We start from the raw sequence: 26,737 nt of genomic DNA on the forward strand, positions 1-26,737 counted from the left end.
GATCTCGCATTTTGTGGGTTCGAGCCCCGCATCGGGCTCTGTGCTGACTGCCAGCTCAGAGCCTGGAGCCTGTTTCAGAGTCTGTATCTCCCTCTCTCTCTGACCCTCCCCTGCTCACGCTGTCTCTCTCTCTCCTAGAAATAAATAAAAATATTAAAAAAAAAAAAAAAAAAAAAGGCAGCTCTTTAGAGGTGATGGGCACGGTTTGGTCCAGTGCATCCCATGGGGGTCCTGCCTTAGTGGTTATGGGGAGAAAAGTGGCGGTGCCCCAGTCTCTTCTCAAACCAAGTGTTGCAACTCACTGTTATGGGTGTGCTCTCCCTGTGCTGAGGGCGTAACCAAGGTGGGCTGTGCTCTGTATCCCAAGCCAGGCCTCGTTTCCAGATCCCAGTCCATATGCCCCATTGAAATTGCCCTGAATATACACTCACAGGCGAGTCCCTCAGAGCAGTTTCAAGCCTCTAGCCTTCCCCCAGGGTTCCAGCCAGAAGCTGCTGCTCATGTCCTCGCCAGGTCGAGCTGGCAAGTTGGGAGCAGTTTCACCCAGGGTAGCTTGAGACGTGTGTGTCCCGCCTAGGGTCAGCTGGACAGCAGGAAACCAGATCCCTCTGTGTCCCGAGCGGAAGTTTTTCTCTTCTCCAATGACAGGGACAGTGTCTTAAGCAGTTTCGGCCATTCTTTCTTTTTTTCCACCTAGACTCACCACAGCTCCCCGCAAAGGGGGATCCCCCCTTCCCTCTGTGTTTCCGGTCCTGGCCCGATTTTATCTTCCCCAGTTCATACTCACACTATAAGGTTTTCTCAGCAGACTCTGTCTCCTTTTCTTCCCAAACTCCTGGATTCTGTAAGGGTTCCTATGGCTTCAGGCCTTCTCTGTTTGAGAGAAGGGGGTGAGTGAAATGTACGGAGCTCCCTATTTCGCCATCTTGCCTCCTCTCTGCCCTGGACTTCAAATATTTTTTAATGTTTATTTACATTTGAGAGAGAGAGAGAGCACAAGCAGGCAAAGGACAGAAAGAGGGAGACAAAATCTGAACCAGGCTTTGAGCTGTCAGCACAGAGCCCAATGCAGGGCTTGAACTCACAAGCTGTGAGATCATGACCAGAGCCAAAGTCAGATGCTTAACCTGCTTAACCAACTGAGCTACCCTAGACTTTAGTGGTTAACTTCTTCTGAAGAATGTGGCCCTTTAAAGACAAAGTAACCAGGGACTAACAGGACCTTACGCTTTCATACCTAAATAAAACCAGAAGTCTGTATTCTTGAGTTGTCATCTCATTTACTCATTTACGTCTTAAAGAAAAGCAGTTTATTATTTAAATGGAATATGGGGCCATATGTTTTTGTGTGTTTGCTTCTTTTAGAGGCAGGGGATAAGAAACTTGTCTCACAAATATGGTAGAGAAAGGAAACCTTTACATGGAAGTTAGCATCTCTGTATGTCTGGTATTCAAGAAATACCAAGTTTCAGTTCATAAAATGTAACGCCTTTGTTACAGGCATTTCTCTCTCTCTCTCTCTCTCTCTCTCTCTCTCTCTGTCAGCCTATAGGCAGTTTCTGAAGCTAGTTTCTGATTCCCATATAATGCTTTTATATGATAATTATTCACAAAACCATCTGGAAGTTTTTGAGTTGATGATGCCTTTTCATCATTCTACTGCACCCTTCTGCCCTTCTTTGGGATTATTACAGTGTCTCACTCTGCCCGATACATTGCTTCCTGGTGGGTGACATCATGATTTGCGAGCGATCTGATATATAAATAAGATGGTGAGAACTACCTCAGCAATTCAGTTTCTATTCGAAAGGAATTAAGCAATGCCTTCATGTTTTCTTATATTTTCCTTCACATTGTGTTTTCACAGTTATATTAGGCACAATAGGAAGACCTCTTTTTGCTTTCAGTCCATTTCTAAAGAACATTTGGTTGATTCAAAATCTTCTTAGAAATGTAAAACCCCATGTTTTATAATAGACTTCTACTACTATATATATTTTTGTCACTCCAGAATGTTCCATTCAGCAATAGTTAATAACTACTAATTTTTTAGGAGCATCTCAGGCATATAGATGCTTCAATCAGTATGTTTTCATTTTCACTGATATTCAAGTAGTGTTTATCTAAGAGGAGTGATAAGAAATAGCGTATCAAACTTTGAAGTTAATTCTTATCTGTGTAGACGTTACATATTCATTGGTGTTTTGTGTGCTTTGATAGGTACGGAAATGTGTGTGTGAGAATTTCTTCATTTGAAAGAATACTGCATTTCTTTTTTTATACCTTGCAACACTTGTGCAGATGCCTCAGGAACTGGGAATTCAGATTCCTGCACTTCAGATTCTTGACATTCTCTGAGGGAAGTGGTTCTCAAAGTGTAATCCCTGGAACAGCAGCTTTAGCATAATCTGGAATTTATTAGAAATGCAGATTTTCTGGCCTCACCTCGGACCTACTGAATAAGAAATTGCATGGGGACAGCAATCCATGTTATGACAAGCTGTGCAGGTGATTCTGATACACACTAACATTTAAGAACCCCCAAGTCTAATGACTAGATTCATCTTATTTTATAAATATGCCACCAGAGACATGAACATCACTTGCTCAAGTTCATAAAGCTAGTTTAGTACTAAATAAGAAAGAGCCTGGAGTAGAGCCTGCCTCAGCCAACTGCTTTCTCCACTACACTACTCCATATTGCTAGTGCTTAAAACTGTTTTTAATTATTAAGTTTAGTTATGACAGATTATACATGTGAAAATGAGAGGCTTATCTTCCAAGCTTTGCATTCCTATAATTGTTGATACTACTGCTAGTGACAGGATCAATCAGAATCAAGTAGTTTTCAGTGACAAAGAGGGACGATATCCCTGAACTCAGAGTCTTTTTGTTATCTAATACGGCTTTGATAGATTGATATCATGTTTTCAAAGTACAACATACCAAAATAAAGTCAAGCAACTGAGTTACTAAAGAATGATAATTTGTGTTTCATATGGGTGTGTGTTGTTTGTAAAACGAACTGCCAAAGAATTTCTTAAGTAATAATGTCCCTGTTATATTAAAATAGAATTATTTAGGGGCGCCTGGGTGGCTTAGTCGGTTGAGCGTCCAACTTTCACTTAGGTCATGATCTCGCGGTTCGTGGGTTCGAGCCCCGCGTCGGGCTCTGTGCTGACTGCTAGCTCGGAGCCTGGAGCCTGTTTCAGTCTGTAACTCCTCCTCTCTCTGACCCTCCCCTGCTCACACTGTCTCTCTCTCTCTCTCTCTCTCTCTCTCTCTCTTTCCTAGAAATAAATAAAAACATAAAAAAAATTTTTTAGTTAAAAAAAATAGAATTATTTGATCGTGGGGAGGGGATAGACAATGAATTATATACCTGTTTAGGAACACATCTATTGAAGAGCAAGTATACCTTATTAAGTATTAGTATACTTGTTCTTCAATTTTCCGTATTTGTTATACTTTAAGGCCTTTTGTTTACACTTAATGAATGTTCTAATATATGCTTCAGGTAACAAATAAACTTGTTTCTATGTTTTGCATAAGTGATACAGTTAATGAAAGAAGAAAACTCTGTACCCCTTTGTTCATGGAACAAAATGAACATTTTAACTTGAGTAAATATGAAAATCTTTTAGCAAAAATCCATGTCAAAAAAATCTCTTCCTGCAAGTGACCTCTTGTATTTATTTTAAAATATATACCTTTTCTGATCAATTCCATCATGATCGCTGTAGTAAATAAAAAAGGGAGCTTTTTCCATGAGAACTTCTGTCAAGAAGCAATCTTCTTAGTCCCTCTTCTGATATATTAAGAAATAGTTCTCGGGGCGCCTGGGTGGCTTAGTCGGTTAAGCGTCCGACTTTCGCTTAGGTCATGATCTCGCGGTTCGTGGGTTCGAGCCCCGCGTCGGGCTCTGTGCTGACTGCCAGCTCAGAGCCTGGAGCCTGTTTCAGTCTGTGACTCCCTCTCTCTCTGACCCTCCCCTGCTCATGCTGTCTCTCTCTCTCTCTCCTAGAAATAAATAAAAATATTTAAAAAAAAAAAAAGAATAGGCTTCACCTTGGCATTCTTTCTAAAAAAAAAAAAAGAAATAGTTCTCATCTCTCTTAAAATAGACTTGAACATTTTTCTCTGATTAATACTTTACATACTCTGAGCAAAAAGCTTTAAATTTCTCATGTATTTTGCCAAAGAGATTCCTGTTTCTCCTTTTTATTCCCCAGTGGCTCAAGGTGTCATACCTATAGATAGTTTAAACCACATTCTCTGAAAGCTGTGTAATAAGGCTCATGGTGTTTCATTCTGCAGCATTATTTCTGGGTTGGTTTGCACTTGATGTTAAGTTCACTTAGAATATTATCAATCCTTTGAATCTGTTTTCTGTGATTTGGTTTCCATAAATCATTAGGATGCTCTCTAGATTATCTGGGCCAGTTTCCTTTTTCAAGGTATGCCTGTATGTAACTCTGTAAGACAAATGGTTAGACAGCATGTTTCTAAATGTCCCAGGAGAAGGAACATGTAATAGCACCAATAATCCTTATATAGTGAGAGATGTCCAGGAAAATAACAACAGTACTTTTAGTCCCCACAAGTTCTATTGTTCTTGAATGCAATTATGCCTCTTTTGTTTTTATTGAAGATACTTTATGTGTCTTATCCCTTTACTTCAGGCAAAGTGTTTTATTTCCTTTTTTTAAGTTTATTTATTTAGAGAGAAAGAGAGAGCATGTATATACAAGTGGGGTAGTGGCAGAGAGAGAGAAGGAAAGAGAGAGAATCCCCAGCAGGTTCCAGACTGTCAGCAAGGAGCCTGACAGGGGGATGGAACCCATGAATCCATGAAGTGTTTTATTGCTAAACCCAAACTTAATTATATTCTTGTTGAGAAAATAGAAAGCAGATTTCCTAACCAGTATATTCTGCCATGTAATCACATTTGTCCATTTGTCAGCCCTTTCTGATATGTATATATGTATGTATGTATGTATGTATGTGTAGATATATGTAGATTTATATGTAGATATACATATATATATCTTGGTTAACCATTATTGTTGCACATGATTCTCTTTTTTAGTGAAAAACTATTGAATTATTCAGTTTTTCTTAAAAGTTCAATGATTTTTATATTTCAGATGCTCTTTAGTATTCAGTATATTCACAGCATGCTCAGGGCTTCCCTCACTGGTCCATTGGCTCTAATATCTATTAAAATAATTTTATTTTTCAAATGTTTATGTCATATTGCAAATGTTAGGAGACAAAATTGAATTTTGAGTATGGAAGGTCCTTCTTTTATCAAAAGGAAATATGCATTCTCTGACATTAATAAAAGTCATGTTGCCATTCTCTTCTAAGAAACTAACTAAAATTACAAAGAACATGAAAAATATATTTAGATGCTTGATTAAACTAAATTGGTTGATTTGTTTCCCTATCTGAGAAGTCATAATACACAAAAATAAAATTATAATTAATAAGAATGCAAGTGTGGCAGATAAATACTCTAGGTAATATTGAAACAATTGTCATTATTTCATGTGCTCACTATAGAAAAAAATAAATTTTACTTTTTTTGCAAATATTGCTGAATTTTCTTCTGAAAAGTACCTTAATGAGTAAATATATTTATTCAGTTCTCAGTGAGGTACTGGCTCTATCAAGGTTTTAGAAAAACAAACATCCATTCTCTATCTCTAAGTATATTAACTAATCTATAAAGGCTTGACATTCATTAATGCTTGCTGAGGGAAAAAAAAAAAAAAAGGAGTTCTAGGGATTGTATTTTGCTCAGTACGGCATCACTTACTTTCACAAGCCCTACTTAAACTTTGATTTCTAAATCTCTCCCCAGTGAAATCATACCTCAAAGATGTTTCATTAAAATGACAAGATAAGCTGCCTTGTATCTCTGTGCTGAAGTGGGGGCAAGGAACAGAGTTCTAGGAGATCTTACACAATGATTCCTAAGCTTTAGGGAAAGAAGCAGAAATTACTGATCTCAGTGAAAAATCTCTACCATGAAGATAACAGCCAAAAGAAAGGATGGGCTGACTGTGTGTAGACACTTGCTTGCCTTGATCTTGTATTGATAACTCACACAAAGTTAGAGTATAGAGGATGGAATTATGGATGTAGGAACTATTAGAAAGACTGTGCCTTTGAAGTTATGCATTTTAGAACATATTTTAAATGCATATTTGCACTGTTACAGCCTTTTACATTGTGCAGTCTTTAACTTTTGTCTACCCTTCTTCAAATTTGAAATATTTTCTTAGAGAATCAGTAATAGTTCAGATGTCTTCATTATATCCCAAATATTAGTTTGAACCATATGAAGTTGTTGCTATTTGGCCATTCTTTTGTCTATAAAAATGGTAACCTCAAATGGTTTAATCTAATAAAAATTGTATAATTCTCAAAATAAAAAGATAATATCCTATTACTTCGCTGCTTTTTTTTTTTTTTTACATATGAAACTCATGCTGTGTCTTTGTTGATCATTTACAGATTAAGTGTGAAATTTAAGAGATTTTTCTAGCCGATTTTTGTCATTAAAAAAGAGAGTTCAGGGGCACCCGGGTGGCTCAATCAGTTAAGCATCTGACTTCAACTCAGGTCATGATGTCACCATTCCTGAATTGGAGCCTCACATCAGGCTGTCTGCTGTCAGTGCAGAGTCTGATTTGGATCTTCTGTCCCCTTCTCTCTCTGCCCCTCCCCGACTCATTCTCTCCCTCTCCCTCTCCCTTCCTCCCTCCCTCCCTCCCTTTGCTCTCTCTCTAAACATATATTTAAAAAAAAAAAAAAAAGGGAGAGTTCAAATAGGAAAACCCATTCCCTGTTCATGGAGGGCCACCCTGGGAAACAGATCTTAATGAAGTCACTGAATCAGTTAGCCTGAGTTTTTTATGGATACATTCCTTAAGTTTGCATAGTATTTCTTCAGAAAAAAAATGCAGTGTGGTTGGTTAATCTATCATTTTCATTATTATTGTTCTGAGTAAATGTGCCGTGGTGATTCTCATACAGTTAAGAGACATTGTTATATTTTAGTTAGAGCTGGATGTTGAAAATGTTTCCTGAGCAACCTGATTCCAAATCACCTCTTCAATGAGAGTGATGAATCCATTCAGCACATGTTGACTCCTTCAAGTTTGACTTTGAAGTAGAAGTGACCTTTTTCTCACTTTATACACCTTAATATAGCTTTCTCTAGACTTGATATAAAGATTTCAACAATAAATGGAATTCTCTCAATTTTCCTTCTTTGTTGAAGATAGTGCTAATGTGAATGCTTAGTTTCTAAAACAAATATAATGACATTTATAAAGCCTCACAAGATAGGTAATTGCTTTAAAGAAATCATGATGTTTCTTCTTCCTTTTCCTGAAATAGAAATCATAGTCCTGTTGAAGACCCAGGATCCCATACATCATTAAAGCATCAATAGTGTATTCCTTCTAAAGGACGGGGATAAATTCCCCTTATACTAAAAATCACCAGGTGTCACAGAAGTACTAAGTGAAAAATGATCCTTATCATTTCTTTGTGGATTGCAATTTTCCCCTGTTGATCTAGGCTATAAATAGGAAATAAACAATTGCATTTGAAATCAGATAGTATGCAGATCTTACTGATGAATTTAGGTGAACAAATCATAGAAAGAACAAAATATCACCTGGTCCTAAATATTTGCCAAGGAGTGTTTAGCAACCTCCTCACTCTCCCCTCTTTTAACAGACACCAATTTTAATCCCATTTTTTGAAGAGTAACAGATACTTGTTTGTGAATATATTTTTAATTACCTAAAAGAGGAAAAATAGTTATGAATATTAAAAAAGTATTTATGTTCAGTGAACAAGCAAAATACACAGTCTTTAATATTCTTTATTTAATAAAGTCAGTGGCTCTTTCCTTAATTAAATCTTTATCTCAGGTAATTTATCAGTATTTGGACTATACAAAAGCAACTTGCTTTTCTAAATGGTAGAAACTCGGCTTCTGCAAACACTTGAGCCATTCACAAAATATAATGTAAAAAGAGGGCTGTTCTATTAAATTATTGCTCTAAGAGCCAAAAACCTACAGTATTTTTATTTCTGTTCTTCAGATATATTACATAGCAAGTAAATAGAGATTTTTGGAGAGTACTTCATTTTTATTCAGTTTGACTGGTAAGGTTTTTTATTAGCAAAAAAATATTAATTTTTAATTAGACTACATAGAGGAAGAAATACACAATTTACCTATTTGTGGCAATGCATCTCAGGAGGATGCCTTTTGTTCTTTTGGGGGGGGAGTTGTTTTTGTTTTTGTGTTTGTTTTGCATAGTGCTGTCTGCTGAGTAAGTGCCCAGTGGTTATGTGTTGATAGCTTGAAAGAGATATTAAAAACCAGATAAGGAATATGCTGAGGGTATCATTGAAGCAATGCTGATTAACTGTATCTAAGTCCTACCCGCTTTCCAATTTGGAGCCTCCTGTCCCAAGAGACATGGTTGAAACAAATGTGAAATTGTAAATCTTTTCTACTTAAACCCAAGTAAGAAATTAAGTATCTATTTGCAAGTTTGTCTCTGACCACAACTCTATTTCAATAAAAGTATAACAGTATTTACAGACAAGAATTACACAAAATAGCTAGATAGTGGCATGGTTATTTCATAAAATAGTATATGATATAACCCATGGGGATTTTTGAATTTAAAAAGAAAATTCAAATGCAGAGGTCAAATAGATACATCAACTTAAAATAAAGCACTTATGAAACTAAGCTCCAAGGAATGGCATTCTTATTTTTTTGAGAATCTTTTTAAAATTTATTCATTTTGAGAGAGAGAGAGAGAAAGAAAGAGAAAGAGTAGGGGAGGGGCAGAGATAGAGGGAGAGAGAGGATCCCAAGCAGGCTCCACTATCATCGTGGAGCCTGGTGTGGGGCTCAGACCCACAAACTCTGAGATCATGACCTGAGCCAAAATCAAGAGTCAGATTCTTAACCAACTGAGTCACCCAGGTGCCTCAGGAATGCCTATTCTTTAAATTCCAGTATTTTATCTGGTTTTACCAGCTTTTAGCAGGTTATTTAACCATAGTTATCATCCATAATGACTTTATTTTGAAAGAACCACATAATGTTCAGAAATTGACAATTATATCTCTGGGATATTGTTGCCTAATTTTGTAATTCTATTCCATTTTCTACTAACTGATTGACTCCCATGTAATTCAATGGCATCCATATTACTTACTCAGTAATCTGTAATTATAGACTTCCTCTAATGAAGCACCCTATGCTTTATTGCCCTGGGTTTTCAGGAGCACTGTGGGTTTCAATTTTAGAAAATTTGAACTTGGAAGTTCTGCTTTTTCCCAGATGAACATTATAAAGTAATGAAGAGGTGGTTAATCACTGTTGCCTTGATTGTTTGAAACACCAAAAGGCAATACCATTTAATATACAATTACCATGTTACTTTTAATATGTCTTCTTTTTTAATTTAAAGGTTGGATTCAATTAAATGTTAGTGGCAGTATGTTAAAGTTACTACAAATATCTGCCTTAGGAAGTTATTTATTTATTTATTTAGAAATTATTTTTTTCTATTGAATACCAACTTCCTTTTGTTTAGTAAAGCATATAATTAAAGTCTATCTAAATTTTAATTATTTAATAGAGCAGGATATTATTAACATGTATTTGTATAAATTGTCTAAATTACCTGAATTTAGGTCAGGCTTATGTTTCTATAGCACTCACTCTGGGAATTTAAACCCTTGAATAGATCTGAACAGCTAAAGAATATTCATATAATAATCTATCTAAAAGCTCTATCCATTTAAACTTGAAAGTATAAAACATCTCTCTTTTTTGTTGTTGTTGCTTTTTTCTTTAGAATTTACATTAATCTTTATTTCTTAAATTGGGTAGATGAGTGAAGATATACGGGTATGAACATTCAGGATATGTACAGAATGATAGAGAAGTAGCCTGGCTGTGTGGTTGGAGGAGCCAAAGAAAACATCTGGAAATAATTAATAAGGCCATTAGAGTTTGGATTGGATCTGATGGACCCTGAATGTTAGAAAAGGGGATAGTGTGATTAGAGTTCTAGTTTAGTAAAAGGAGAGAATAGAAACAGAGAATTAACCAAGTTGATTCATGTATCAGTAATCCAGGTTAAGGGATCAATGTTAGACTTGGAGAAGAAACTCTGATTCTGTGAGATCTAGCCTGCGATGAAGTGGTACAGCTTAGTCACTGAATTTGGAGATGAAGGTTCCAAGCCTGGGGAATAATAAGAAATGAGAAAATTGGGACGAGAAGTCATTAGGAGTGTGATTGGGTGGGGAAATCTGGGTGAATAAGCAAGGCTAAGACATATTGTCTGAGGCGATGGGAAATTTGATGATTTGCACTTGTAATGGGAATAAAAGTTAATAATAGTGATTCAAATTAAGGCATCTCCATCATAGAAAGCAACTAAAAGCCTTGAAACTGATCACTTCTTACCGTCCAAGAAAGAAAGGCCACTGTCCAGTGACACTTTGGTCTGCTTTCTAAATACTTATCTTTCACCACCTTGAAAGATAAGGTTGTCTCCGTCAGGTAACAGCAGTGAGATTGCTGGGTGGACAAACCATTCTAGCTGACTGAGAAAGTACCCAGCCATGCTCAGAGTCAGACTGACTCTCTCCTGGAGCAGATTATTGAATTAGAAATTATTGATGAATTTAGGTCAAGGCTTAAAGGTAAATCCTTCCCTCTCCCATTTTGAAACATCAATGTAAATTACACTATTGAGTTATGATAATGCATATCAGAAGTACATACCTTCAGCTGCTTTTATGAGGCAAGCGGCAACAGACAGCCTCTTAAGCATTACTGACTATGTTTCGTGCCATATGATCCTCCCCTACTTTCAGATTGGGCCAGAGATTGATTTTTTACCCAAGGACAACCATCTATAGTCTGGTCTATTTCATAAGAGACAGCCTGTCATAAACACTCCTCCCAAAAGTCTACTCTGTACTGGTTGAATAAGTTTGATTTTCTTCGGGAATTTGGACTCAAAGACACAAAGAGAATTCATTCACAAATGGCATAAAAGAAAATAAAAACAAGTAATAAGAGTAGGTGCACATGGTGTGAATGAATGGACATCAAGGTAATAAAGTAATAACATCAAATGACTAGGGCTATTGTTGTAGCTGGAGGGTTAGAGTCATGACTGTATCTTGAGTAGTATTTCAGTTCATGAGGCTGCAGAAGGCTGTTTCCTATTACTTTTTACTTATGTGTACATCCTTGCACTAAACCTCCACGTTTGTTTCTTTTTTTTTTTATGTTTTTATTTATTTGTGAGAGAGAGAGAGAGAGAGAGAGAGAGAGAGACAGAGTGAGCAGGGTAGGGTCAGAGAGAAAGGGAGACACAGAATCTGAAACAGGCTCCAGGCTCTGAGCTGGTTGTCAGCACACAGCCCGACGTGGGGCTCAAACCCACGAACCGTGAGATCATGACCTGAGCTGAAGTCGGACGCTTAACCGACTGAGCCACCCAGGTGCCCCCCCCCCCACGTTTGTTTCTTATAAACCATCTAACATGTTCATCAAGAAGATTATACCAGTAACCAGTTAAATAACCGAAGATCCTTCTTTTCCTTTTCCTTCCTCCTTGCCCCACCCCATTTGTGGATATAATTAATCCATGATAGTAGGGTATGTTAGGGAGTGAGGGGGGGACTGATTATACCACCCTTTCTCCCCTTCAGGTACTTGGGTCCAGAAGATTAGACAGCAATGGGGGAATGAAACACCTTGCAGCAAATATAAGATTGATATTTAAACTACAACCAAAAAATTATGGAATCTTGCCAAATGTCATTAAGAGACACGAAAGGGAGATTTGACATGGCATGTCTAATTACTCCATGTCAGAAAGAGATTGGTTGTCATACATGAAATCAACACTAGGAAAGCAGGTCTTCCACTGACCTTTGAAAAAAACTACTCTTTTTGTAACGGTTCTTTTGCAACTAGATTGTAAGGACTCTTAAATGTAATGCCACATAGAATTCTATATATAATTGTTTCATTATCCTGTCTCATTCTTGGCTTTGGCCCTCTAAAGGTATCTCAATTTCACAAAGGCTGATGTTGACTGCTTATGTTCCTTTCCTACCTTCCCTCCCTGATGAGCTTTTGGTTACTGATATGGAAGTCGCCAAGGTCCTTCAGCATCTCAAACGCAAATTGTGAGCTCGACAGATGTCTATAACAGCATGATGTTGATAGTGACTATGTGTACCCTAGAGCCAAACTTTTCTGTAAAGGGCTAGATAGTATTTTAGACCTCACAGGCCAAAATGTCTCTGTCACGACTATTCAGCTCTGATGTTGTGGCATAAAAGCAGTCATAGGCAGTACATAATGAATGAGCATGGCTATCATCCAATAAAAGTTAAGGACTAAAATTTGAAATCTATGAAAGTTTCATGTAGTACAAATATTCTTTAAAAAACATTTAAAATGTGAAAACCATTCTTAGCATGTGGAGTGTTCAAAAACAGGTAGTAGACTGGATTTGACCACTAGAGCCCACACCTTCTCTAGAAACATATTCCGGGTTCTAATGCTGGCTCTCTTACCTCCTACCTACATGACCTTGAATGAGTTACTTCTAAATATGCCTCAGTTTCTTTACTTGAAAATATGTTGGTATGGGAGTCCAACTTAAATCCCTTAAAACATATCTGACATATGGAAGGCTCTCAATAAATCACAGATGTTATTCATAGTCCTACTTCCAAAACCAGCTTTCTTTTCTCTTTTCAGAAAGTAGTTTAGATTTCCTTTGGTGGGTGGTTTTGAAGGGACTTAAGTTTATTCTTCTTCCAAATTTGTTTTTGCATAAATTTCCCTTCACAAGTGTTCCATGCCCTTAGTAAATGATTGATTCTTATAAGATACACATAGTATTTCAAAGGTTTCTTTGAAATATTAATTATTTAAAATGTTAAATGTGAGATATTTTACCAGAGACCTTGACAGTGGTTTTCTGGTAAGCACTAACATTCAGGTTTATTGGGTATTTGTTTATTTACAGAATGTGTAATTTTCTTCTCCCAATCTTCTAGCATAGAATAACTAGGAAAAAAATGAATATGCATAATCAAAGCTTTTCTTAATTTATTTTATTTTTAAATAGATTATTGTCAAGTTGGTTTCCAGTGCTCATCCCCACAAGCGCCCTCCTCCATGCCCATCACCCCCCTTCCCCTCTCCCCACCCCCATCAGCCCTCAGTTTGTTCTTAGCATTCAAGAGTCTCTCATGGTTTGCCTCACTCCCTCTCCCCAACTATTTTTCCCCTTCTTCTCCCCCATGGTCCTCCTTTAAGTTCCTCCTAATCCACCTACACGTGCAAACATATAGTATTTGTCCTTCTCTGCCTGACTTATTTCACTCAGCATAGCACCCTCAAGTTCCATCCATGTTGCTACACATGACCAGATTTCATTCTTTCTCATTGCCATGTAGTATTCCATGGTATAGATAAACCACATCTTCTTGATCCATTCATCAGTAGATGGACACTTAGGCTCTTTACATGTTTTGGCTATTGTGGAGAGTGCTCATGAACTCATGTGGAGAGTACCCACATGAACATTGGGGTACATGTGCCCCTATGCGTCAGCACTCCTGTATCCCATGGGCAAATTCCTAGCAGTGCTATTGCTGGGTCATAGGGAAGTTCTAGTGTTAATTTTTTGAGGAACCTCCACACTGTTTTCCATAGGGGCTGCACCAGTTTACATTCCCACCAACAGTGTAGGAGGGTGCCCGTTTCTCCACATCCTCGCCAGCATCTAAAGTCCTCTGATTTGCTCATTTTAGCCACTCTAACTGGCATGAGGTGGTATCTCAGTGTGGTTTTGATTTGTATTTCCCTGATGAGGTGGGATGCTGAGCATCGTTTCATGAGTCTGTTGGCCATCTGGATGTCCTCTTTGGAGAAGTGTCCATTCATATCTTCTGCCCATTTCTTCACTGGGTTGTTTGTTTTTCGGGTGTGGAGTTTGGTGAGTTCCTTATAGATTTTGGATATACATCCTTTATCTGATATGTCATTTGCAACTATCTTTTCCCATTCTGTAGGTTGCCTTTTAGTTTTATGGATTGTTTCCTTTGCCATGCAGAAGCTTTTAATCTTGATGAGGTCCCAATAGTTTATTTTTGCTCTTGATTTTTTTGCTTTTGGGGACGTGTCAAGTAAGAAATTGCTGCGGTGGAGGTCAAGGAGGTTGTTTCCTGCTTCCTCCTCTAGGGTTTTGATGGCTTCCTGTCTCACATTCAGGTCCTTTATCCATTGTGAGTTTATTTTTGTGTATGGTATGAGAAAATGATCTAGTTTCATTCTTCTGCATGTTGCTATCTAGTTCTGCCAGCACCATCTGTTCAAGAGGCTGTCTTTTTCCTATTGGATACTCTTTCCTGCTTTGTCAAAGATTAGTTGGCTGTACATTTGTGGGTCCAAATCTTGAGTTCTCTATTCTCTTCCATTGGTCTATGTGTCTGTTTTTGTGCCAATACCATACTGTCTTCATGATGACAGCTCTGTAGTAGAGGCTAAAGTCTGGGACGGTGATGCCTCCCGTTTTGGTTTTCTTCTTCAATATTACTTTCACTATTTGAGGTCTTTTGTGGTTCCATACAAATTTTAGGATAGTTTCTTCTAGCTTTGAGAAGAATGCTGGTGCAATTTTGATTGGGATTGCACTGAATGTGTAGATTGCTTTGAGTAGTAATGACATTTTAACAATATTTATTTTTCCGATCCATGTGCAGGGTATATTTTTCCATTTCTTTGTGTCTTCTTCAATTTCCTTCATCAGTTTTCTATAGTTTTCATCATACATATCTCTTATATCTTTGGTTAGGTTTATTCCTAGGTATTTTGTGGGTTTTTTTGTGCAGTTGTGAATGGATCAGTTTCTTGATTTCTCTTTCTGTTGCTTCATTGTTGCTGTATAAAAATGCAACCGATTTCTGTACGTTGATTTTATACCCTGTAACTTTGCTGAATTCGTGGATCAGTTCTAGTAGGCTTCTGATGGAGTCTAATCATTGTTTTTTTTTTAACTGCCATTAATATTAAGGTGTCTTACCAGAGGCAAATTGTCAAAAATTTGCCCCTGGCCAAAAAAGTTCCTTCACTAAAACTCCACCATTAGAAATTCATACATTTGTGTCAACAAACTTCTCTTTAAGGTACAGGTACATCAGGGAAAGTTAACTTATCAATTCAGTTACCCTAACAAACTTATGTAGCATCTAACATGTCGATACTTGGGGAGCAGTCACCTCATCCTTCACCATTAATCACTTGGGAGCAGAATACTCATTTGTTTGTGATCCCTAATGCAGTATTTATCTCATACAAAATGTACCTAAAACAGTAACCTTAAAATTGTTAAGGAAGAATAATATTCCCTATGAAGTTTGTGCAGGATCTGATGATTTGCCTCCATATAGGAAACTGTTAATTACCTGTTCTGTCAAGGAGATGAGATAACAGAATGAGTGAACTCTGTAACCAATATTTTCCCTGTAGTTTTACCTTTAATTGCTCTGAGATTAATTTTGCTTTTTGGTAGGTACCACTGTGCTAGCCCTCAACCTGTGAGCATAACATTTTTCTCTTTTGTTTTACAAATTTTCAACTGCCATGTAATGTAATTACTATACTTCCCCTAGCTCATCCTGTGGTTTCTGGTAATTTCTTCTGAGCTCCTGTGTCCTTTTTTCCCTCTTAAAAGTTTTCTTCTTTTCACCAGGAACATCTGCCTTCATTATTTTCTTTTTTTTTTTTTAATTTTTTAGAGTTTATTTATTTTTGAGACAGAGAGAGACAGAGAATTAGTGGGGGAGGGGCAGAGAGAGAGAGGGAGACACAGAATCCAAAACAGGCTCCAGGCTCCGAGCTGTCAGCACAGAGCCTGATGTGGGGCTCGAACCCACGAACCGTGAGATCATGACCTGAGCCAAAGTTGGACGCTTAACCAACTGAGCCACCCAGGTGCCCCATTATTTTCTTTAAAACTTTATACATTCTATGTATGCCCTCTTTTAATCTCTTTGAGGTAGTATCTTGATTTTCTTAAATACTTTTCATTGCCATAAATAACTTCATAGACGATTATCTTAGTTACCATCTGATGATTTTCCAAGTCACCATTCTCTCCATACTTCACTCACCTCCAGTTAAACAGCAAACTAATAAAAACCTCCCATCAGGTATAGGCTTTCCAGATGTTTGTAGACTGCAATACAAGTTGCCCAGGTTTTGTCATATCTGTGGATACAGTGCCAAATGATTGACTTCCTTTATTTCTGACTCATGTGTGGTATTAGTATTACTCTTACAGATAGATGTTATGGTTCTATAGCACATTGTGTTATTTTCACCATATTGTATTTGCCATTTACTTAGTCTGTTACCTCTTATTTTGTTGAATTATAAGAGCTGTTTTTAGCCTTGGGCCTTCATTTTTTTTCTTCTGTTTAGATCCCAGAGAAGGAATTTTGTTTCTCTCCTTTTTGATAGGTGAACAGTCTTATAATTTTGTGCCATCTACAAATCCATGGATCTTGCAGCGTGGTCTTACTCTGGAGCATAATAGATAGTGTGAAAAAGATTGAATCTAACATTGATTTTTCTTGTACTCTATTTATCACTGCCTTCTTATGCTGCCAACTTACATTTACTACTACTCATGACCTTGCTAACAAAACCCATTTTATTTTTGTATTTAGTCCTTCACCAATAATGCCAAAATTTTGCCCAGGGTTATATGCAGAATAATATTTGTCACTACAAATTAATTGCATTATTTGTATAACTGATTTATCTCCCACTGTGTCCCATTTTGTCTACGACTATGAGGCTGACCTTAAATGTTATCTTATCATTTCACTGTTTTGCTCGCTTTTTAGAGTCCTTTGAAGCACATTCAAATTTATTACTTTGATATCCAAAGCCCTTTAGAACTTTACTCTGATCTTACCTATCCAACTATAACTCCCATACATTTCAATTGTGTTGTTCTTACTGTGGCTTATCATGCAGACCATGCATATTTGACTTCAGGTAGCTATACTTAGCCAAAACAACTTTGACACATTTTACTCTCTTAAAATTATATGATATGAACAGGTAAAGCTAATATATGATGATAAAAATCAGAGTAAATATTGCCTCTGAGTGGTAGAGGCAAGAGGGAACTTTCTGGGGGTAATGGAAAGTTTCAATATCTTGCTTGTGGTAGTGCTTACGTGGGTGTAGGTACTTGTCACAATTCATCAAAATGTATACTTAAGATCTATGCATTACAATATTTATAAACTTACACACATACACACCCAGAGCAAGCAAGTGAACACGTGTGTGTCCTAGGAGTTAATACATCCAGATTATAATGTCTTCAAACCAGTCATTTTTCAACCTTTTTAATGTAATGTTTTCAGAGGCTTATCTTAAGCCCTGATTCTTCCATAAATCTTCCATGAAGAGTCTTCTGCAACTCTTCTAGACACACATGGTATGCTCCTACCCTCAGTAAGAAGCCTTTTAATTTTGTTTCTTTTGAGTCACTTTATACTGATTTGTTTTTGATAACTTCTTCAACTTTTGAGCAGCTCAACTTTTCCAGAAAGCCTTAACTATACAATTGAGAATTCAAGGAGGCTATAGTGAATTAAAGCCATATGCCCAGGTTGTTAGGATCTTAGGAAATAAATTTTATAGTATTGGCTTTAGTTTAGTCATTTTTTAGGAGTAATGAACTGGAGTTGGGTCTTAGGTGATGGGAATGTCCAAGGCACTAAGTGTTAGGTTCTTAGAAGAATAAGGGATTTTGTAATTTAAAATGTTTTATAAAATGAAAGGCGATTTCAAAGCATTTTTTAAATGTTTATTTATTTTTGAGAGAGACAGAGAGACAGAGAGCAAGTGGGAGAGGGTTAGAGAGAGGAGGGGACACAGAATCCCAAGCAGGCTCCAGCCTCTGAGCCGTCAGCACAGAGCCTGACATGGGTCTTGGGCTCATGAACTGGGAGATTATGACCTGACTGAAGTCTGACAGTCAATCGACTGAGCCACCCAGCACCCCTCAGAGCATTTTCAAAAACTGTGAAGGGTCAGAGATTTTACCCTTCTTGTATGCTAACAAGTCAAGCTGCCTTAATTTCAGGAATGCTTGCAAAAGAAACAAGACTCCAGGGTCAGAGACAAAGAATTCTGTCATTCACGGTACAGCCAGCAGTGTGAGCTTCATGCTCATATTGTTTTCCCTTGCCTTCCAACTCCCCCATGGCAATACCAAGGTGAGCTCAAGTGGATGCTATGCGCACAGTGGGTTTGTGTTACTTCTGAGGAACCCAAATCATTTATAATAAAATGAAAGTAAACTGCCTGAAATTTCCCTAGAGGAAAATATAATCTGTCCTCAAAACAAACAGACCTACCATCGGCTCTGAAGGGAGACACTGTATCTTTCAAGGGTGTTAACTATAAAAAGATAGTCCAGAAAAAAGGTCATCAATACTTGTGCTCATAAAATGCACAGAAATTTGAGAAGCCCACAGAGAATTGCCTCTAAATAAGTTTGTGCTACCCATTGGGGAATAGTCTTGCACAAAGGTGTTCCAGATATAGTTAATTTACCTAGAACTAATATTAATCTGTGGCATCTCCAAACTCTTCTGAGGAAGATTAAATGAACACAACAGAGGTAAATGTTGATGAAAATTTGAGGTCAACAGACATTCTGTATCCACTGAATGACCAACACTGTTGGAAACATGAAATAGAAGGTATATTCCATGTCTTTCATTTTACCCAAAGATATGTAGCTCACACAGAGCCCCAGTGGACTGCATGTAACATGCCTAGCTAGCTCCTTAATACTGCCTGTGATCTAATTTCAGGATCAAATGTTAGAAACTTGCCTCTGAATTGTTACTTCCCAGACATGCCCATATATTACCATTTTAGTGGCCAAAAAGCATTACCAATTTTTCCTTGATATTCTTTCACTCAGTAAAATAAGTTTTGAAAGAAGTAAAAAAACACAATTTTCTATGCAATTCAATAAAACTATTTTCCTTTTCAATGAAAAAAAAAGACATTTTTTCCCTGAGTTTGACCTCATAGACTAAGAAATAGAAAATAAAAACAACTACTCATTACAAAGCACGTCCAAGTAAGAATTAATAGTTCTATGAACTTGGAAATTCTAAGTGAATTGTCAACCTCACACAATTCAACTGCATACCAAATTTCACTGAAATTCATTTAAAATAAAGGATAATGTCTTTCAAATGATCATTTTAGCTCCCATTTTGTTTTAGAAAGAGTAACTGAAATATAAATCAGTTCTATGATATTTATAAACCCTTCATTCCTTCAGGCTATGTATTTCAGGAAAATCTCTCAACTCATGAAAAGTTATGGAGCAAAAGAAAAAGTAATGGTGGATTGAAACCTACATTTCTTTCTTTTAATACATCAATGATATTTACAGAGACCTAGCCTTTTTCTTTTCTTTTCTTTTCTTTTTTTTTAAGAACCATCTAGCACATGCCTTCTCATCAGAGACAGTATATCACCCCCAAGTGGATGAATATTTGTTCTTGGGGAGGTGGGCAGAGAAAAAGCTTAGATATTACAATTGTTTGTGACCCTCCAAAGGGCCACATTATGTAAACAGATATGCAGTACATCTGTTGTATTAAATTTAAATGGTGGGGGGATGAGGAAAAATTTCTAAAAAGGGGGAGGAGAGAAATGATAATGGGAAAAAAGGTTTAGAAACCATAATCTAGCATAATATTTTGACAGGTGCTGTCAGCTGGCAACCATTAATTAAGTAAAGGAATTTATTTTTAATTCCTCTCTATATCATATTTGTTCCATCTTTTTAGTAAATGTATATATAATACATTAAAGAATTCTAATGAAATAGCCTCCATATCTTTATGTTATAATTTTTTTAATGTTTGAACATTATTTATGTAAAGTGACAAATACATACCATTTTGTAGTCAGGTTTTTTTCACTTTTATACCTATATTTGTTTTTCTACATGGTATTTATAATGACTTTTTTATAATGATACATGAAATTCAGTTATACTATGGTTTGCTTCTGGTTGTACTTCTATATCTCTAGAAATTCCTTTATGTCTTCTCTACAATTCTACTTCTTCTGACTGCCTAATAAAAATTGAGGTACTCGGGAATTGCATCCTATGGTCTCTTCTTGTAGAGTACCTCAGGGTGATCTCATGAATCTTCCAACAGTATTCGAATCTTTAGCTTCAGCCCAGACTTCAATCCTGGGTTTCAGACCAATATTTTCAACTGCTTACTGGATATCTCTACCTAAATGCTGTTCAAAATATAATCATATTTTCTCAGACCTATAAAATGGGTGATGGGCTCTGAGGAGGGCACTTGTTGTGATGAGCACTGGGTGTTATATGAACCAACTTGACAATAAACTATATTAAATAAATAAATAAATGTAAATCTGATCAAGTCACTTCCTATTGCTTATAGCTATGTTTACCAATACAGTAGCCACTAGCCACATAAAAGTAACAAGCAATTGAAATGTAGCTAATCTGAAGTGAAATGTGTCAAAATAAAAACACATTCGATTTCTGAGATTTAATCTGATTAAAAGAATGTAAAAAACAAATGATTATATATATAAATGAGTTAAACATTTATTTAACATATGAAAATAAATTTCATCTCTTTTTATTTTTTTTAAATATGACTACTAGAAAGTTTAAAATTATGCAGCTCACATGTTTGGCCTGCATTATATATTTCTACTGGAGAGTGTTAACTTACAGAAAAGTACTCAAACGCATATCATGAAATGATGATCTTTTATCATCTGGTCACCATATGCCCAGTCCATTCTGTCCTCTGCTAGCTGCATGCAAAGAGGGCTGGTCTTGGTGTCAAGACTGACCTGGGTTCATACGTGGGCCCCTCCACATGCCAGCTGTGTGATCTGAAACAAGATGCTTTTAACTCTAAATTTCAGTATCCCCAGATGAAAAACAGAAATAAAACCTATTTCAATGTGTTGTCGGATTAAAAGATACAACAAATGTAAAGTGATTCCTGCATAAAATGTAATTCTCCCAGGTACATTCTAGCCATGCCAAATTACTTTCAGTTCCTCTTTTCTTTCTATTATAGATAGCAGGTGACCATTTAGATGTGTCTGCAGCTTTAATATTCCTAAATGTGCATAATCCCCTTTCCCTGGTTAGTCATTGGGGTTCTACTTTCCTTTCATTTTTTCTGTTTTTACCAAATATTAGACCCGAGAACCGCTGTGCTTCCCTTTGTTTTTTATTTAATATCATGTCCTAGTGAATTCATTTTAAAAGAACAAATGATTGATGTAACATTGAAGAAATCTCAAGTCAAACAAAGGGCATAATCAAAAGAGGTTTTAGCTTGTTCTTGCCCCATAAGAGAATTTTTTCTTCTGTGATCTGATACCCTGTAGTCATTCTTTAAACAAAGTAGGATTTAAATTTAACTTTAGAATAGCATCAAAAACAGTTTCTTCTCCTTCACTCCTGTCTTCTCTTAACCTTTCTGCCTACAAATGTCCTCTAACCTAGACCCACACATTGAGCTACCACTCAAATTAACCAGTTAGTTAGGATGCTTTTTATCATCAGCGAGGCTGGATGGTAAGATGGGCCTCAGCTCACTTGTGGATTGTCCACAGTGTATTAGAGTTTCTGGCAATAAACACCTTGAGGCAAATGCTCTAATAAATCTTAAATGTGTTTTTGATGTCCAGAATTGTCAAAGATAAGAGTAGGGTAAAATGTTTTAAGTGTATTTCCATTAGGAATTTCCATATACATCTTTTGAATACCCTGCTCATGGAATCTTAGCAGCTCTTTCCCATAGGAAAAAATTAGAAACACAACAGCATTCTAAAAGGGATGATGAGACTCTGGCTAATGTCTCTCAAATGTAAAATGCGGCCTTTCAAATGATTTGGTCACCTTTTCCTTCTACAATGTCAGCATTTTGAAATGGGTAAAGGATATGGATTAGGTACAAATTGAATGCAAATGTGTTTAGAAAATAGTGTCTTTTGAGATAATCGCAGATGATGGTTGAATGTTGATGGTATTAATACAATCAGTATTTAACCTTGTGTAACTCCGCTTCATCAAATCATGCCCTGCACATTGATTGTATTAAGCCAGGTCAGTGGTTTCTTGCTTAGGAATGTCTTAAGAGAATCTTAACAGGAACTCAGCAGTAGCTGATCAGCTACTGTTTATTTGCATACTGAGTGTGTCATCAATAATACAAAAGACAAGGTCCTTAAGTTGAAAGAACAGTGGGATTGGCATGAATTTTGCTTAATGGTGCATAATAAGCAAAGTAGTCTGTGGTGCTAGAAATTGACAGGATCCATTAGGCTTAAACAGATATATGTCTTTAATTTAGGGATATAATGTAAATCTGACAGGAGTTTTTCCCTTTATTTTCCTGTAGTTTAACTTTAATTGCTCCAATATTAATTCTGATTTCTACTATCCCCTCCAGAGGGTGATGAGACTGGAGTAATGGATAATCTTCTGGAAGCCCTACAATCAGGTGCAGCATTCCGAGATCGCAGAAAGCGAATTCCAAGGAATCCAGGTAAAATCCATTATAGCTTACATGAGATTATAAAATGTGAATGTTCTTAGCCAAATACCATGCCCTGAAAAACCTTCCCTATGAATATTGTTTTAACAGATGATCTCAGTTCATGTGTGAAATCTCAACAGGCTTCTATGTCTATGTGATAACAAGTTTCAGCTTGGTAAAAGTATATTCAAATAACTATAGACTTTGCAAAAATTTTCAGAAACAAGGACTCCTGCTGGGTTTCATATTAAATATTTTCATTGTTATTTTTTGTGCATGTGGTTTGGGTGGAATGTAGCTTAAAACCATAAATGTAATTAAATCATTAAAAGTAATTTGCCCTAGTGATGTCATACTAGCTATTTACAGGTAAGGAAACTGAAATTATACTTCTTTCTAGAGGTCATTTTGGCTCTGTAATACAATCAATTTGCCATTCTCCATGTTAACAAAGAGAGGAGAGGAACAGATAATGTAAGATCCCCAAAAGTCTGAAAGCATTTGAACCCCTTTTTCATACATTTTTGATTAGTAACAAAACCAGATTATGAAAATTGATCTAAGGGAAAGAAAAACATAAAAGAAGCCAAATAGCCTTCCTCACTCAAGTAGTACAAAAGTTGTCTGTCTTCTCTGTTCATACCCTAGGACTGAGGTAGGTAATAGCTTCTTTCAGAATAATCCAAGGAGCTATACACCTCCTCCTTTAAGGAAATTTCTATATTTTTAATTTATATCTTTTTGGAAGAAGAAGAAGAAATTAGGTGTATTGATTTTAAAAGTCCTCTTAGTGGGCGATGGAGCTATGTAGAAAAGTAAATGTAAAAGTTAATAGTAAACATATAAATTCTACTTAATTTAGATAAATAAGATTTACATTGAATAGCCTGCAATTCAAAAAAATATTTTGTATTTGGACTGGAAACCATCATATGTGTTCAGAGTGGAAAGTGGTAGCTCTTTCAAACCACTGTACTGCAAAAAACCAGTTGAAGGCAATGGAGCCCAGTACAGAATTGTCCAGGAAGGCTTGTGGCAATGGTGAAATTTATGGTGGAAGACAAGAATACATGTTATGGTCATCTATTTTGCATTTGGGTGAACTTTGATGGATATAAAGACATTGGATATGGCGTACAAAAAGAGTGAAAGACTGGTGGAAAGAAAAGTAAAATCTCTATTTGTATATTCATATTAATCTTTAAGGTAATGATGCAAAGCAGAATACTAGGAGCACTACTAATCTGTAACACTAAAACAGCCATTCCATCTATCCTCAGTCTTTATCTGTAAAATGAAAATTTCTACCATGCTATCAGAGACCCCTTCCACCTCTTAAGGAAAATAGAAACCACTGTTATTTCTTAAACTATCAAAGCATTAATAGTGAAAAGCAAACTGAAATAATTTTTTATCAAGTCAGTTCTCTGATAAGCAGCTGATAAGTATAAGCATGTTATTCTGTGCCATAAAAGAACTCCCATTATCTTTCTAGGCTGTTTATTTTTATTTTTTTATTTTTTTATATTTTTATTTATTTCTAGGAGAGAGAGAGAGAGAGAGACAGCGTGAACAGGGGAGGGTCAGAGAGAGAGGGAGACACAGACTCTGAAATAGGCTCCAGGCTCTGAGCTGGCAGTCAGCACAGAGCCTGACGCAGGGCTCGAACCCACGAACCGTGAGATCATGACCTAAGCGAAAGTCGGACACTTAACTGACTAAGCCACCCAGGCACCCCTAGGCTGTTTATTTTTAATATATATTTGCTAAGGCCCCTGTCTGATTAATCTCACATCTCATACTGACTCTAGAGAGATTGTACTGAGAAAGAGAGAGATCATTCCACAGGGTTTCTGTAAGTTTGGTACTCAAGGGATATAGTGTCATCAAGTGTGAAATACTGACAATAGATTCACAAACTGCATAATTTTACAGTATGAATTCCAAATTGGGGCCTCCTTTGGTTTGTAGCTACAATGCCTCCAGGAACACACAGGGTGAAAAATATCAGCACATCTAGTCCTGGCAGTCATTCCAAGTGACAGCAGCCAATGCAAATATCCAGCAGTATAAAGAAAGTAGAAGTAGACAGTGGCAATGATTGATAAAGCATCTTGAGCATCAGTGTTCAAATGAGGGAAACTCGGAGGATGGCACACCATTGACAAGTCTGCCAAAAACTCTCCTGCCTGCTTGCCTCTTTCTAAAAGCAACAGAACTGGGGATTTCCCCAGACTTCCTCCTTGTTTCTGACTTCCTAACTAGATCATCTTTTCTTGCTGGCCTCCTTTTGTTGTCACTTTCTTAGGTACCTTACTTGGTTCCTTTTCAATGCCCCATTGACTTTATATATATTTTCCTTGGTCAACACCAAAACCCTTGCTCCTTTGAAATAACATCTATTTCAATAGGATAAGATAAAGTCAGAAAAAATCAAATTATAAAGAAGGCTATTTTTATCAAGTAAAATAAAATAAGAAGAAATAGCCAAAAAATCTGAAATCAGAGTCAGCCACAAACAGCAGATGTACTGCTCTGCTTGCCATATCCATTATTATCACTTACAGATGGAAATTGTGATATGTAAAATACAGATATCTACAATTGTGCTTCTAATTGCAGTGTTTTCAATTCAGCATTTCAACAAAATGAGGTGATGGTTTATATTCTTCACTAGAAAATCAAAATATTAATAAATGGCATGATTGATTGCCTAAATTATAAATATTTCACACTGAGCCTGTGTCCCCTCCCCAGGAGCTACCAAATTAGGCATCTCAAAGCTCCCAAATACTGCATCTAGTCCAAATACTGAGAATGTTGTTTTCAGAGCCGCAAAAGATATATTTCAAAGGAGACTATTATAAAGGAATACTTATGAAAAGAATATTGATAACTAGAGTAGCACAGACTTCAACCAGTGAGAATATACACAGCCAGTAAGTAGCCACTATAGTTGTACTAGTACAAACCAGCTGAATATCAACCCAGATTATAAATTTTGTTAATACCAAACTCCTAGATTAGGAAATGAGCCCCTAAAATTCATTAATTTATTTTACATCTGATCTGTGAAAAGTATATGCTAGATATTGGAGGAAAATGTAAAAACAATTAAGATTTCCTTAATTATAAGACTCTTGTGTCTTGTGGGAAAGATAAAAAATACAGAAAATTTACAGAATAAGGCAGAAAATAATAAGTATTATACAAGAAGTATATTAGTATACTTTCTGAGTTCAGATGAGGGAAATATACCTTATTAGATATATCAGAAAAAGAGTCATGGAAGAAAAGGTTCTGAAGGATGAGTATGGATTTCAGCAGTTGGAATTAGAGGTAGGGATAATGTGCAAATGAAATGTCATTAAGAAAAGTGCCTGGGTGGCTCAGTTGAGCATCTGACTTTGGCTCAGGTCATGATCTCCCAGTTGGTGATTTTGAGCACCGCCTTGGGCTCTGGGCTGACAGTTCTGAGCCTGGAGCCTACTTCCAATTCTGCATCTCCCTCTCTGCCCCTTCCCTGCTCGTCTTTTCTCTCTCTCTCTCTCTCTCTCAAAGTAAATAAACATTTTTTTAAAATAAAAATACAGAAATAAGAAAATGCAAAGCACTTTGGTAACATGGCAGATAGTATGCCTAGTAAGAAAATAAGCTATATGAAATATAGAAGTATGGAGATAATTCTGGAAAAGTAAGTTGGTGCTACAACATAGAATGCTTGAATAAGAGTCTAAGGTGTTAGCACATAATTCTTTCGGCAATGGGGATATATTGAAGGTTTTTAAGCAGTGGAGGAACATGATCAAAGCAATATATTAAGGCATTTAATGTATAAGAATGTAAGTGATGAATTAGAGTCTACTATCATACCCTTAATTAAGAGAGATAATTTAGGGGAAGAGGGTAGCCAGGAGTCAAGGATAATCCTAGGGTTTTGAGTTTGATTAGCTGAAAGGACAGTTAAATTATGAAAGAA

General features: G+C 36.5%; 1 protein-coding gene across 1 annotated transcript in view; it reads left to right on the top strand.

Moving 5' to 3' along the window:
• Positions 1-22,767, top strand: part of LOC120224809 (protein diaphanous homolog 2-like) — a gene marked incomplete at both ends in the record, with an annotated part of 326,022 nt that extends 303,255 nt beyond the window's left edge. The window contains one exon of the mRNA XM_039223066.1: positions 22,672-22,767. Within this exon, the coding sequence (XP_039078997.1) occupies positions 22,672-22,767 (96 nt within the window). The remainder of the gene's footprint in view (positions 1-22,671) is intronic.
• Between the last annotated feature and the right edge of the window lie 3,970 nt (positions 22,768-26,737).

This window comes from Hyaena hyaena, unplaced genomic scaffold (assembly GCF_003009895.1).
Source record: "Hyaena hyaena isolate Hyena2069 unplaced genomic scaffold, ASM300989v1 scaffold_1254, whole genome shotgun sequence".
In the NCBI taxonomy this organism is placed as follows: domain Eukaryota; kingdom Metazoa; phylum Chordata; class Mammalia; order Carnivora; family Hyaenidae; genus Hyaena; species Hyaena hyaena.